The 13,503-nt window shown below is 38.5% G+C and overlaps 1 protein-coding gene across 1 annotated transcript in view; it reads left to right on the top strand.

Moving 5' to 3' along the window:
• The first annotated feature begins 1,251 nt into the window (after positions 1 to 1,251).
• The window catches only part of NIPA1 (NIPA magnesium transporter 1), a 54,047-nt gene continuing 41,795 nt past the window's right edge, over positions 1,252 to 13,503 (top strand). The window contains exons 1-3 of the mRNA XM_049614146.1: positions 1,252 to 1,530; positions 9,297 to 9,399; positions 10,379 to 10,469. Coding sequence (XP_049470103.1) covers positions 1,252 to 1,530; positions 9,297 to 9,399; positions 10,379 to 10,469 — 473 coding nt within the window. The remainder of the gene's footprint in view (positions 1,531 to 9,296; positions 9,400 to 10,378; positions 10,470 to 13,503) is intronic.

The raw sequence follows: 13,503 nt of genomic DNA, 5'->3' as shown, positions 1-13,503 counted from the left end.
ACTTTTACTTCCCCTTCACATTTTAATTTTTTGATGTCATATTTTACATTTTTAAATTTTGTGGATCTCTTATAATTATTTTAGACATAGTTGATTTTACTAATGTTGACTTTTAACCTTGATAATAGCTTTATAAGTGGTTGATCTACCACTTTTACTATGTTTCCTTTTCTTAGTGAAATTTTTTCATTCATAATTTTCTTCTAGTTTTGGCCTTTTCTTTCTCACTTAAAGAATTTACTTCAACATTTCTTATAAGGCTGATTTAGTGGTAATGAACTTCTTTAACTTTTGATTCCAAAACTCTGTATTTCTCCCTCAATTCTGAATGATAACCTTGCCAGGTAGGGTATTCTCAATAGTTTTTTTTTTTTTTTTAAGCACTTTGAATATTTCATTGTACTCCTTTATGGTCTGCAATGTTTCTGCTGCAAATCAGCTGACAGACTTACAGTGGTTCCCTTGCATGTAACTAATTGCTTTTTCCTTGCTGCTTTTAAGAGTTTGTTTTTAATTTCTTATATTCTAATTATTATGTGTCTTTATATGAACATCTTTGGGCTCATCTTTTTTGGGACTCTCTTTACTTCCTCGACCTGGATGTTTGTTTCTTTTCCCAGATTAGGAATGTTTCCAGCTATGTTTTCATTCAAATAACTTTTTTGCCTTTTTTTTCTCTCTCTTCTCCTTCTTGGACCTTTGTAATGCAATTGTTAGTGTGTTTGATGCTTTCCCAGGGGTTCCCTAAAGTATCTTTTAAAATCCTTCCTTCCTTCCTTTTTGCTGTTCTGCTTGGCTGAATTCCTCTACCCTCTCTTCCAGATTCCTGATTTGTTCTTCTGTATTATGTAATCTGGTGTTGATTCTGTTTAGTATGTCTTTTATTTGTTATTGTATTCTTTAGCTCTGATTGAACTTTTTAATATTTTCTCTTTTGTTGAAGTTGTCCCTGAGATCATTCACTCTTCTCCCAAATTTGGTGAGCATCTTTATGACTATTATTTTGAACCATTTGTCAGGTAGCTTGCTGATCTACATTTCATTTAGTTCTTTTTTGAGGTTTTGTCTTATTCTTTCATTTGGACCATGTTCCTCTGTCTCCTCATTTTGTCTAACTCTCTGTGTTTATTTCTTTGCATTAAGTAGATCAACTATGTCTTCTGTTCTTGAAAGAGGGGCCTTATATACAGGGTCTCCTTTGGGGCCCAGAAGCACCATCCCCCCTGGTTATCAGAACTACATGCTCCAGGGATGTCGCCTCTGTGGGTTTCATATGTCCTCCTATCATGGCTGAGCCGTGACTGCTGTGGGCGCACTGGTGGGCTTGACTGGCCCCTGGTGTGGTTGACTGTGAAACCAGGCCACTACTGTTGTGAGTGTGCTGGTGGGCAAGGATGCTCCTCCTTCCCTTCTGCCCTGTGGGAGTCCCTAGAGGAAGGTGTGGTTTCAGCTGATGCTTCCCACCAGCTGCTGTGGGGATGGCAGTTAGGTGGAAGCCACTTGGGAAGTGTGCCTGCTTGGGTGGGCAGGGTAGGTGGGGTGAGTCCCCAGGGTGGGGAGAGTGGTGCTAGCAAGGTGCATGGAAGTTACCAGAAATGGTACCCACCAGCACCAGGTCAGCTAGTTAGAAGGAGAATAATAAAAATTGTACCACCACTTCCGTTCCTGGAGAAAGTTCTTATAGATCCCAGCCCCTCTAGCGGATACCCTAAAATTAGTCAAATAATCTCCTTCATGCATGGTCCAATTACTTTTCAAACTTCTGGCTCTATGCTGAGTCATGGAGTGAGTGGTATAGTGCTCTGGCTCTTTAAGATTGGAGTCTTAATATCCTGTAGCCCTTTGGTCCTTCCCGAGTTAAGCTGGGCTGATTTTCAAAGTCAGATTTTATATGGGCTCATCTACTCAGTGCAGGTCCTCAGGGTAGGGATGCCGGATGTGGGGCTTGATCCCCTTGCTCCTGAGAGATAACCTCCATTTTGTGATATCCCTCTGCTTTTGGTTTGTTACTCTGGGGGCATGAGTTCCTACTAGACTCTCTGCCCCTCTTACCCATCTCTATATGGCTTTTTCATTATATTTTTAGTTGCAGAATAACTATTCTGTTAGTCTTAAGGTAGTTCTCCTAGAGAGTTGTTCTATAGGTAGCTGTAGTTTTGGTGTGCATGGGAGGAGGGGAGCTCAGGATCCTCCTGTTTTACCACTTGAATCTCATCCTCCTGATATTTTCCCTGTCAATGTATTTTTGCATTATTTTTTTAGTGGTTGCTCTAAACTTACCATATACGTCTTAACTTAGAAAATCTACTTTAGGGGCACCTGGGTGGCTCAGTCAGTTAAGTGGCTGACTTTGGCTCGGGTTATGGTCTCATGGTTTGTGAGTTTCAGCCCTGAGTTGGGCTCTGTGCTGACAGCTCAGAGCCAGGAGTCTGCTTCTGATTCTGTGTCTCCCTCTCTCTCTGCCCCTCCCGCTCACGCTTTGTCTCTCTCTCTCAAAAATAAATGAACATTAAAAAAAAAATTTTTTTAAGAAATCTACTTTAGACTTACGCTAATTTAATTCTAATTAGATATAGAAGCCTTGCTTGTATATTGCTGCTTCTTTTATTTGTGTTATTGTTTTTATGTTACAAACCCAACAATATATTGTTGCAATACATAATTAAAGTAATGCAAGCTTTATATAATTTTATGTCCTTAAAGAAGTTTCCAAAATAAAGAAAAGCAAATATAGATTTATAGAGTTTAATGTGTTAACCATTTAAAAATTTTTTTAATTATTTTTATTTTTATTATTAGAGAGAGAGAGAGAGAGAGAGCTGGGGGAGAGGGAAAGAGGGAGACAGAGAGAGAATCTTAAGCTCCAAGCTCATGACCTGTGCTGAAATCAAGAGTCAGACACTCAACCAACTGAGCCACCAAGGCACCCCATCGATATGTTAACCTTTTTATTTACCATTCTTTGTTCTCTTTATTTGTTCTTACGGCATTCAAGTTATTAAGTTACCATGTCCTTACTCAGTAAAACTTTGATCACACCCACATCCTTTATGCTGTTATTGTTAAATATATTACAATTCTATGTATTATAAATCCAACAACAGTTCTGTGCACATATGTCCCATAGCTTTTCAAATCAGTTAAGGTGAGAAAGGGAAACAAATTTGTGTTTTGTAATTAAACATTTTTTAAAAATTGTAATTAAAATTTGCTAAGAAATCAGTTGTTAATTTACTGAGATTGTCTTGCGTATTATCATTCATTTTTCTATTGCTTCTCTTAAAATTTTTCTTCATCTTTGAGCATTTTTACCAATGTGACTTGTGTGTGGAACTCCTGGAGTTTGTTGAGCTTCTTGAATTTTCATCATGTTTCGTAAATTTCAGCCTTTTTTTCCTTGAATGTTTTTTCTTCTACTTCCTCTCTACTCTCCTTCTGGTAGTAACATTATGACTGTGTTGATGTACTTAATGTTGTTTCACATTTTTCTAAGGTTCTGTTTATTTTTCTTTATGCTTTTCCCCCCTTCAGAATGTACAGTCTTTATCAATCTATGTTCAAATTCACTAAATCTTTCTTTTGCCGAGAATATTCAAATTTGCTATTGATTTCTTTTTTCATTCCAGTATTGTGCTTTTTAATTCCAGAATTTCAGTTTGGGTTTGTTTTTTTTTTAAGTCATTTCTATCTCTTCATTAATACTCTCTATTTGATGAGAAGTTGTATTTACACATACCTTCTTTACTTCTTTAAGCATGGCTTCTTTACTTATTTGAACATATTTTTTTAAGTTTTTATCTTAATTCCAGTTAGTAACTTGAACATATTTTTAATGTATGGTTTGAGATTTTTGTGAAGTCTGAAATTAGGCTCTCTTACAGGCAGTTTTAGTTGCCTGCATTTTCCCTGTTTGTATAGTGTATGTAATGTAGGTCACATTCTCCTGGCTTTTTTGTATGTCTTGTATTTAGGGAGCGGGGGTTCTTATTTTTATTATTACATGATCATGCCATCACACAGCATTTTTTTCTTTGAACTTTTACACCTAATAGAAACCAACATCATTCAAGCACTTAATTATAGTTTACCTTGTGTTCTTTCCTTCTGTTTCATGTGTAACAAATGGAGCAAGAATATTTTATCTTTAATTATAATACAAATATACAATAAGTTATTCATGAACCTAAAATGTTCCTCATTCCCAGCATGCAGAATAAACAAGAAAACTTTGCCTTGCTTCCTCTTGATACTACTTAACCCCTAAGAGACCTACAAGGAAAAAGATGAAGACAAACTATCAAGAGCAAAAAGGCACAGAATCTCTGTAGAATGGTCCCTATACCCATCTTCTTAGTACATTTAAACACCAAAAAAAAAAAGACAGAAATAACAGTTTTCCCATCAAGAAGCACTGCCTGGAGAGTGACTTGACCCAGCATCTCCTCTTGAAGTTGAATAGCACCTAGGTTACAGGAGACCCCAAAGGTCTAGGGCTCAAGGACCACTAGATGGCAATAGTGTCATTGTAGGATGGACTGCAGATATTGTGGAGGCTCCAGGCACTCCTACCATGGACGTTCTGGTTTATGATTCATAATGCTGGAAGCTCTTGACTTAGTTTATATCTCAAGATGATAGGGAGTCATGGGCTTAACATTTTCAGGCCTCTGTTGCTCCATTTATTTTTTTATTGTTGTAAAATATGCATGCCATAAAATTTACTATTTTAACCATTTTTAATTGTATAGTTTGGCTGTGTTAAAGGCATTCATGTTGTGTTAAACATCATCAATATTCATCTCTAGAACTTTTTCATAATCTCCTTCGGAAACACTGTACCCATTTAACAGGAACCCCCCGTTCTCACTCCCAGCCCCTATCACATTCTGTTTCTATGGAGGTGACTACTCTCAGTACCTCATGTTAAGTTCACTTATAAAATATTTGTTATTTTTTGACTGGCTGTTTCAGTTAACATACTGTCTCTCAGGTTCATCTGTGCTGTAGCATGTATCAGAATTTCATTCCTCTTTAAGGTTGAATAACAATCGTTCTTGTACCGTTTGCTGCTTTTTCGTGTATAGCAAAAAGGACCGTGTCCATTGTATTTTGTCTGTCCATTTGTTCATTCATCTGCTGTAGAATACTTGTTGTTTCCACCTTTTGTCTACTGTGAATAATGCTGGTATGAACATGATGTACAAATAAATATGTGTTTAAGTCCCCACTTTCAGTTCTTTTGGGTATATACCCTGAAGGGGAATTGCTGGATCATATGGTGATCCTATATGTAATCCCTTTTCCACTGTGGCTGCACCATTTTCCATTTTCACCAGCAGTGCACATGGTTTCCAGTTTATCCACATCCTTACCAACACTTGTTTTGTTTTTGTGAATAGTAGTCACTTTAGTGGATGTGAAGTGATATGGGTTTGATTTGTGTTTCCCTAATGTTTAGCAATGTTGAGCATCTGTTCATGTGCTTATTAGCCATTTGTGCATCTTTTTGGAGAAATGTCTACTCAAGTCTTTTGGCTATTTTTGAATTGTGTTGTTTTGTTGTTGTTTTGTCATGAATTTTGTTGATATCTGGACATTTTAGGTAATGTATGATAGCAACTCTGGAATTTGATTGACCTCCTTCTCTCAGTGGATTGTTTGCTTGTTCATTTGTTTAGTGACCTAAATTTGTTTAGTGGAGTATTTTGGTAAAGTCTGTTTCCCCTGTGAAGCCTGTAATGACACACACCTCAGAGGTTATAGTCTTGGGTATGTGCACCTTTACTTGAGATGACTAGCTGGGCTATCTTTGACTGTTTCTTTACCTAATTTTTCTCTTGTCTGCCTCATTGGGTATCACATCTAGCTTTTAGTTGCTTCATAGTCTTGTCCAGTTAATTTAAGGCAGGTATATTTGTTGAGACTAGTTATTGGGAGTAGTTGGTAGCCTCTGATCTCTGCTTGCCTCTCTAAGCATGAGACTTGCACCCTACCTTCAGGCTTAAAACAGGATAGGATGATCAGGGCCTGTTGTACCAGGGATAGAGTCTCTGGGTAGGGGCTGGGTTGGGGAAAGAAGTCCCTAAACTCTTGGATACACCGATCAGATATTTAGCCTATTCAACTTGAAGGGGATAAGAAATGCTGAAGAACTGCTCTTCCTGGTGATGAAGAGCTAAAGGGAGAGGGGACCTCAGTTTCTTGGTTACCAGCCTGGAGTGGAGCTTCTGTGAAGCTGAATTGCAGTGAGGGAGAGAACAAATAGGTCTTAGCTCATGTGCTAAGGGCTTACACTGTTCTCACTGAGATTTAGTAGATTTTTCTTGAGTATACGTTTCTTGATTTGCTGTATGCTTTTAGGGCAATTTCAGAGACTTGAAAAACAATTTTAATACTTTATTTGGCAGTTATTGTTGTTTCAGTGGGAAACTGGTCCACAGGGTTCCTCACACCAGCATTCTGGAAGTGGACTTCATGAACTTTCATTCTTTAAATTCAGCATGCAGGGGTGCCTGGCTGGCTTAGTTGGTAGAGCATGTGACTCTTGATTGTCATGAGTCAAGCCCCACATTGGGCATGGAGCCTACTTAAAATAAAAACTAAAAAAAAATTTTTCTTAAATATAGCAAGTATTTGGGGGGTACTGGGGCATTCTTTTAAGTAGACACAGTGTGATTAACACATTCACGAAATTCAACGTGGATTTTGCACTAATATCTGGTAACTAGTCTACAGTGCTTACTAGGAGGGGCTTTCTTAGGCTCAGCTGTATGGTCCACATTTGCCTCAGACACACTCAGGGACACAGGACAGGAGCCATAGCTAGTGCTGTGCCCTCTCCTGCTGGAGGTTGGCAGCAGAGGCAAAGCATGGCTCAGGGGCCTGGAGGCAGAGCTGCAGTAGGCAATGCCACAGCAGCCCTGCCTTATGAGCCTTGTACCCCCTAGGGTAAAGTCACAGAGGCAAAGCTCCCAAGCCCCACAGGAGACATACTTGTTCCCAGAGGCATTGCACTCGGGAGTCCAAGTAATAGGATCTCTACCAGGTGTTCACCGACCTCCAGTCAGGTGCTATTTGTCCATCAGAGGTCATTTCTAAGTGTTATCCTCTGGCCACATGGCTGTCAGCTTCCTAGAACCAGAAAGTGAACCTTGAGTCACATTCTCATGTAGAAAGAAAATGGGTTTTATAAGTCTTTTCTTGACAACGGTCCATATTTAGATTTTGCCAATTGCCCTAATACTGTCCTTTATAGCAACGTTTTTTTTTTTTTCATTTAGCATCTTATGTGTTGAGTTACCATGTCTTAGTTTTCTTTTATCTACAACCGTTCTTTAGCCTTTCTTTGTCTTTAGAACCTTGTCTTTTAAAACATTTTTTTAATGTTTATTTTTTGAGAGAGACAGAGACAGAGAGACAGAGCACAAGCAGGGGAAAGGCAAGAAAGAGGGAGACACAGAATCTGAAGCAGGCTGTCAGCCTGAGCTGTCAGCACAGAGCCCGACGTGGGGCTTGAACTCACTAACTGTGAGATCATGACCTGAGCCGAAGTCGGACTCTTAACTGACTGAGCCAACCAGGTGCCCCAGGACCTTGCCTTTTTTTAGAGTGCAAACCAGCAAATTCATAGTCTATTTCACAGTTTCCTCATATTTAAATTCAAGTGATGCACTTTGGCGGGAATACCAGATATAATGTTGTATCCTTCTCAGTGCATCCACTCAGGAAGCATGTAATATTGATTTGTCCCATTGCTGATGATAACTTGAGCCACTTAGTTAGGTGATGTCTGTCAGGGTCTATAGAGTACTGTAAAGGTAAGTTTTTCTCTTAATAATTAATGAAAAACTGATGGAGGTGATTAAGGGAGACTATGTGGCAATCTTATATTCCTCAACAAACTTTTATCCACTTGCTTTAGTATCCATTAGTGATTCTTGCTAAATTGGTTTTTATTGTGATGTTGCCAAATGATGATATTTTAACTCATCCATTCTTCCTATTCTCATTACTTATTAGCCCCATTTCACTGTTTTCAAGTACATATTGTAATACCTGTAATTCTGTTCCTCCATGAATCACTGACTTCCTGTGTTCATTATACTAAATTATTAAGAATTAGAATGTCCAGTTAGAATTAGGTACTTTATTTTTTAAAAAGTAATTTCCCTATAAAGGTAACTACAGAGTTACTTTTAAATGAGTATAGCTGATAACATAATGTTACATTCGTTTCAGATGTGCAACTTAGTGATTTGACAAGTTTATACATTATGCTGTGTTCACTGTAAGTATAGCTACCATCTGTCCCATTACATCCCTATTGTAACATCATTTACTACTGAATGAGAGAATATATTTGCAAATGATATATCTGATAAGGGTTAATATCCAAAATATTAAGATATAAGTTATCTTTATAGAACTTACACAACTCAACACCAAAAAAAACCCCAATATAGTTAAAAAATGGACACAAGATCTGAATAGACATTTTTCCTAAAAAGACATACAAGTGGCCAACAGACACATGGAAAGATGCTGAACATCACTCATCAGGGAAATGCAAATCAAAACCACAATAAGATATTATCTCACACCTATTAGAATGGCTAAACTCTAGAATTAGGTACTATAACCTGAAGTGAAGAAACCTCTCAGACAAACATTTTGACATATCTGAAGTGGGACAAATCTGTGTCTCAACGGTTGGGAGACCATCTTGCTGCAGGTTCCTCGTACAGGAAGGAGGGACCCATGTGATGGGGAGGCCTGGGCACCTGCTCATGGTTCTGTCTGACTATACATGGGGTATATGAAGGTAACCTAAGAGAGTACAAGAAACTGTGTAAAATGTCAAATCACTGAGTGAGAGAAAAGGTCTGCTGCCCAAATGGTTGAAAAAAGAGCCATATGAGAAAGGTAAATTTTGAAAATTGACTAACCTGTTTAAGCACCAAGTCATTGAAGCCTATACTAATAAAATTATCATATAAATGGCTTACAGTAAATGCATGAGAGAACTGGACTTCAACATAAAACTTCATGCCAAAGAATATTTGTGACTCTGGGTCACATGATGAGCTCAAAAATGTTTCTTTAATAAAGGCTTGACTTGTTTGGGTCAGCTTGTGTTCATTGCAAAAAATTACCTGTATTTGCCACTTTTAGTGGTTTTTCATGCTGCTATTTATAGACTAACTTAAAGATTCTTAAAATGGTGACTAAGCAGTATGGCATTCAATATTCTTTTCAATTTTATTTTCAAGTAAAAGTTCCTTTTTTAAAGTATATAGTTTGTAAACCTCTTGCTTTGTACTTTTCTGACCTTTTTATCTCACTCTTTCATAGGTACTTCCTATTTAACAGACATTGTGTGGTGGGCAGGCACAATTGCAAGTAAGTACCCAGTGTGGTGAACAGTTTGATGTGCTTTCTTTCTTAAGATCAGTCATTCCTCTAGCAGGACTGCAGAGGTGGAATGAGTGTGGCTGCATTCTTTGGACTGTGGACCAGGGTGGGAGTCACGGTTGGGAGGAGGTAGAGGGTCCTACTTCCTGCAATAAGCCCTGAATTTAGTCCAGGTCAGACTGTCCTGGTTCCAAAGAAATTAAAATAGCTCCTGCTTACTCATCTGTAGTCAGGCTGTTGGCACTTGGTGAAATTTCTTGTTTTGTCGAACGTAATTTGTTTTACAAAGGAGAGTTTCTTCAATCAGACTGATAAAAGAGGTCACATGCAGAGGTTATGTGCTATCATATAAAAATTAATAAGATTAGAGTTCAGAACCCTAAATATATAAAGAAAAATTATACTATAAAATTCAACAATATTATGAGGTTTATTTGTCACACATTGCCTTTCAGGCAAGATGTTACCTAGCAGATATTATTTCCTTTTATTGAGGAGCTCATCTTTAAGCTCTCTTAGTATAGCCCTGAATGCAGTCCTATGCAGGCAGTTGTGTTTCTACCTGGTATATCAGCAGCGTGTCACTGTGGCCCAGTGGTCTATACTGGAGTTAAGTCCCAGGCCATTGAAGGGGCTCAAGAAATTCTACGCGATTAGTTGTAAAACAAGGATGTGTTAAGGGGAAAGTGGAAATATACTCTGTTGCGCCTACTGTCAATCAATGCCATTTAGTTTGGGAATTTCCACAGAGGAAACTAGTCTTCCAGTTTGGGTCAGTGACACTCTGGGGCCTGCTCTCCCCTGCCTTCAGGACCCTTAATTATGCAAATAATGCTCCACATTTGCTTCCTTACAAGTAATAGAGAAGAAATAGCCCTTTCAGAACAGCTCCTTGCCCAATTAAACTCTGATCATTGCTGAAAGAGAGCTGCAATTGCAAGTGCTATCCTTGTGATTCTCTTGACAGTGGCTGTTGGCCAGATTGGAAACTTCCTGGCTTACACGGCGGTCCCCACAGTCCTGGTGACTCCACTGGGTGCCCTTGGAGTGCCGTTTGGGTGAGAGCTGGGAGTCTGTGTTTTTGTTTTTAACATGTAGTTTAAAAAAAACTTTCCATTTTAATTGTCTCTATAATAGTAAAAGCAAAATTGTAACTAATTGTAACTTCAGTATTCTACTCTGTATGGTTTAATTTTATCCTTTCAATTTTGTTTTGTGAATTATTAACCTTACTCATAGAAATTTGCTTTGGTATATTTCAGACCCTAACTTATGTGTGGACATCAGTAAGTATGATCCTATCATTCTTCTGGTCTTTGCCCTGGAAGACTTAGAGACTAGAGTCTTCCTGCTGCCTTGACAAGTGATTCTGAGAAATCATTAAGCAAAACTAGTCAGTTACTGTTTTATCTGGGTAGCTAGAATCCTCTACCAGACACTGGACAATTCTCCCACTCCACCCTGGGAAATTATGGAGTTGGGACAAATGACACATGGGCACCAATGGGTGTAAAATAGAGTTCATGACTCATAACAATCAATAGCACATGAATCCCCACACCTAGGAGAAGGGTTTCTCTTTGGTCCAGAGGGAAATGAGGGAGGTGGGACTTTGGGTTTTTATTGTTAGAAAGTGAGTGGGATGGAGGTTCCCACACTCAGGTGGGGCTTGTGTGGTTTGAAATTTCTGCCAGTGCCAGGGACTGAGGACACCAAAGGTCTAAGGGTATGAGCAGGCTTTCTTATCAGGTTGCCCAGATGTGGGGCAAAGGGAAAAAGGTAGGACTGGGGGCTCGAAGGCTGCCAGCCAGCATGCATTACAAGTAGAGTCTTTTTATTACATTTGGCATACCTAAAAAAATGATTTTATGAAACATTTATTAAATAGCTTAATACATATCCTCCTGTGAACCTATTTATATTCTGTTTTACCTTTGGAGAAGTTATTAATAAACAGAGATATAATAGAAGAGAAATAAAATCCAAGTTTCTAACTCATTTATTTATTGGTATTCTGCTGCATTCCAGACAGACTCCCAAATCCTCTCAGAGAAGGGTGTCTTATGATTACATTTAAATTGTACTTTAAAGTTAATTAGGCTTTAAAATTCTGTAGGCTGAAAGCACAAACGTGTTTTCTAGAGGTTAACCTTTGGAAATGTGTTTGTAGGATGTTGCTCTTATCCCAAAAGGCTAATATCACATGTGGCTTGATGTTGCTTTGTGTCTGGATGGCCCTTAAGAGCTTGGATTGCATGAGTGGTGCTCACTTTGGGGAATCACTGCTCCAACTTCCTAGAGCCCAACCTCACTCTGATTTGTTCTCCTGGAAAAAAAAAATCAGGCAAATAATCTGACCCTGGAATCTTTGCACATTGCACATTTAATATGCATATATTAAAATACCTTGCTTAGTTAAGACCCAAAGAACTGTTTCTGTGGACTTTAGCAGTTATTAAGTCACCTCACCAGAAATGTTCACTTCTCCAAATCTTCAGGAGATGGACTAGAAATAGAATACAGAGCCCCAAAATAGGTCCACTTTTCTCTGTAATGACTCAGTGTATGATAAAAGAAGTTTAGGGTGCCTGGGGCTCTCAGTCAGTTAAGAGTTCAACTTGGGCTCAGGTCATGATCTCACAGCTTGTGAGTTCAAGCTCTGTGTCGGGCTCTGTGCTGACAGCTCAGAGCCTGGAGCCTGCTTCAGATTCTCTGTCTCCCTCTCTCTGTGCCCCTCCCTGACTCACATGCTCGCTCTCTCTCTCTCTCTCTCTCAAAATAAATAAACATTAAAAAAATTATAAAAGAAGTTTAAAAACACTTTTTATTTGGAAATAATTTCCAAATTACATAAAAGTTACAAGATTAAGAATAATTAAAATTCAGGGTGGGGGGGTGTCTGGTTGGCTGAGTGTCTGACTCTTGATCTAAGCTCAGGTCTTTATCTCAGGGTTGTGAGTCTAAGCCCTGCCCTGGGCTCCATGCTGGGCTCCACGCTGGGTGTGGAGCCTACTTAAGAAAAAAAAAAAAAAAAGAATAATCAAAACAGGTGATGGGTTAAATAAGTGATGGGGATTAAAGTGTGCCCTTTTGATGAGCACCAGGTGGAGTCTGTAAGTGGTTGAGACACTGTATTGTACACCTGAAACTAATACTACACTGTTAACTGGAATTTAAATAAAAACTTTAAAACAAAAGAATAATCAAAACAACACTCATAACGCTCACCTAGACACAGCTATTGTTGCTATTTTATCCCTTTTGCTCTACCAGTTGCTTTCTCTGCATCAAGATTTCTCAACCTCAATATTGTTGGCATTTGAGACCAGATCATTCTTCGTTGTGAGGGCTGATTTGTACATTGTAGGGCGCTTATTAGTAGCATTGTGGACTCCACTGATCAGATGCCAGTAGTACCCCTCCCCCCCACAAATATATCCAGACACTGCAAATGTCCTTGGGGAGGAAGCAGATCATCCCTAGTTGAGAACCATTGTTCTATATGAATGTGGTGTTTCTTTGGTTTTTTATTTGTTTGTTTTGTGAGGTTTTTTTGATCTAGAATACTATGTATTCTATCATGATTCTTCACCTTTAAACACATCAGTTTGTATTTCTTAACATGACAAATATTCTTTCCTAACATGACAAATAAGTTTATTTATTTATTTTGAGAGAGACAGAGACAGCGTGAGTGGATGAGGGGCAGGTAGGGAGACAGAGAATCCCAAGCAGGCTCTACACTGTCAGCATGGAGCCCAATGTGGGGTTTGAACTCACAAAACCATGAGATCATGACCTGAGCCAAAACCAAGAGTCAGAACCTTAACTGACTGAGCCACCCAGGCACCCCACAAATATTCTTTAATAACTATAGTACAATGATCAATTTCAATAAATTTAACATTGTAATACATGTGTCTAATCTGCCTTCCATATTCCAATTTTGTTAATTGTCCCCTTATACCCTTATTTTATACCATTATTCTTTATACCTTTATTTTTACCATTTATACCATTATTTTTATACCATTGTTTCTCATTTGTGCCATCATTTTTCCTCCTAGCACAGGATCTAGTCTAGTATTGGAA

The sequence above is a fragment of the Panthera uncia genome, assembly GCF_023721935.1.
Source record: "Panthera uncia isolate 11264 chromosome B3 unlocalized genomic scaffold, Puncia_PCG_1.0 HiC_scaffold_1, whole genome shotgun sequence".
NCBI classification, from domain to species: domain Eukaryota; kingdom Metazoa; phylum Chordata; class Mammalia; order Carnivora; family Felidae; genus Panthera; species Panthera uncia.
The sequence above is the reverse complement of the archived record's forward strand: the minus strand, read 5'-3'. Positions and strand labels throughout refer to the sequence as shown.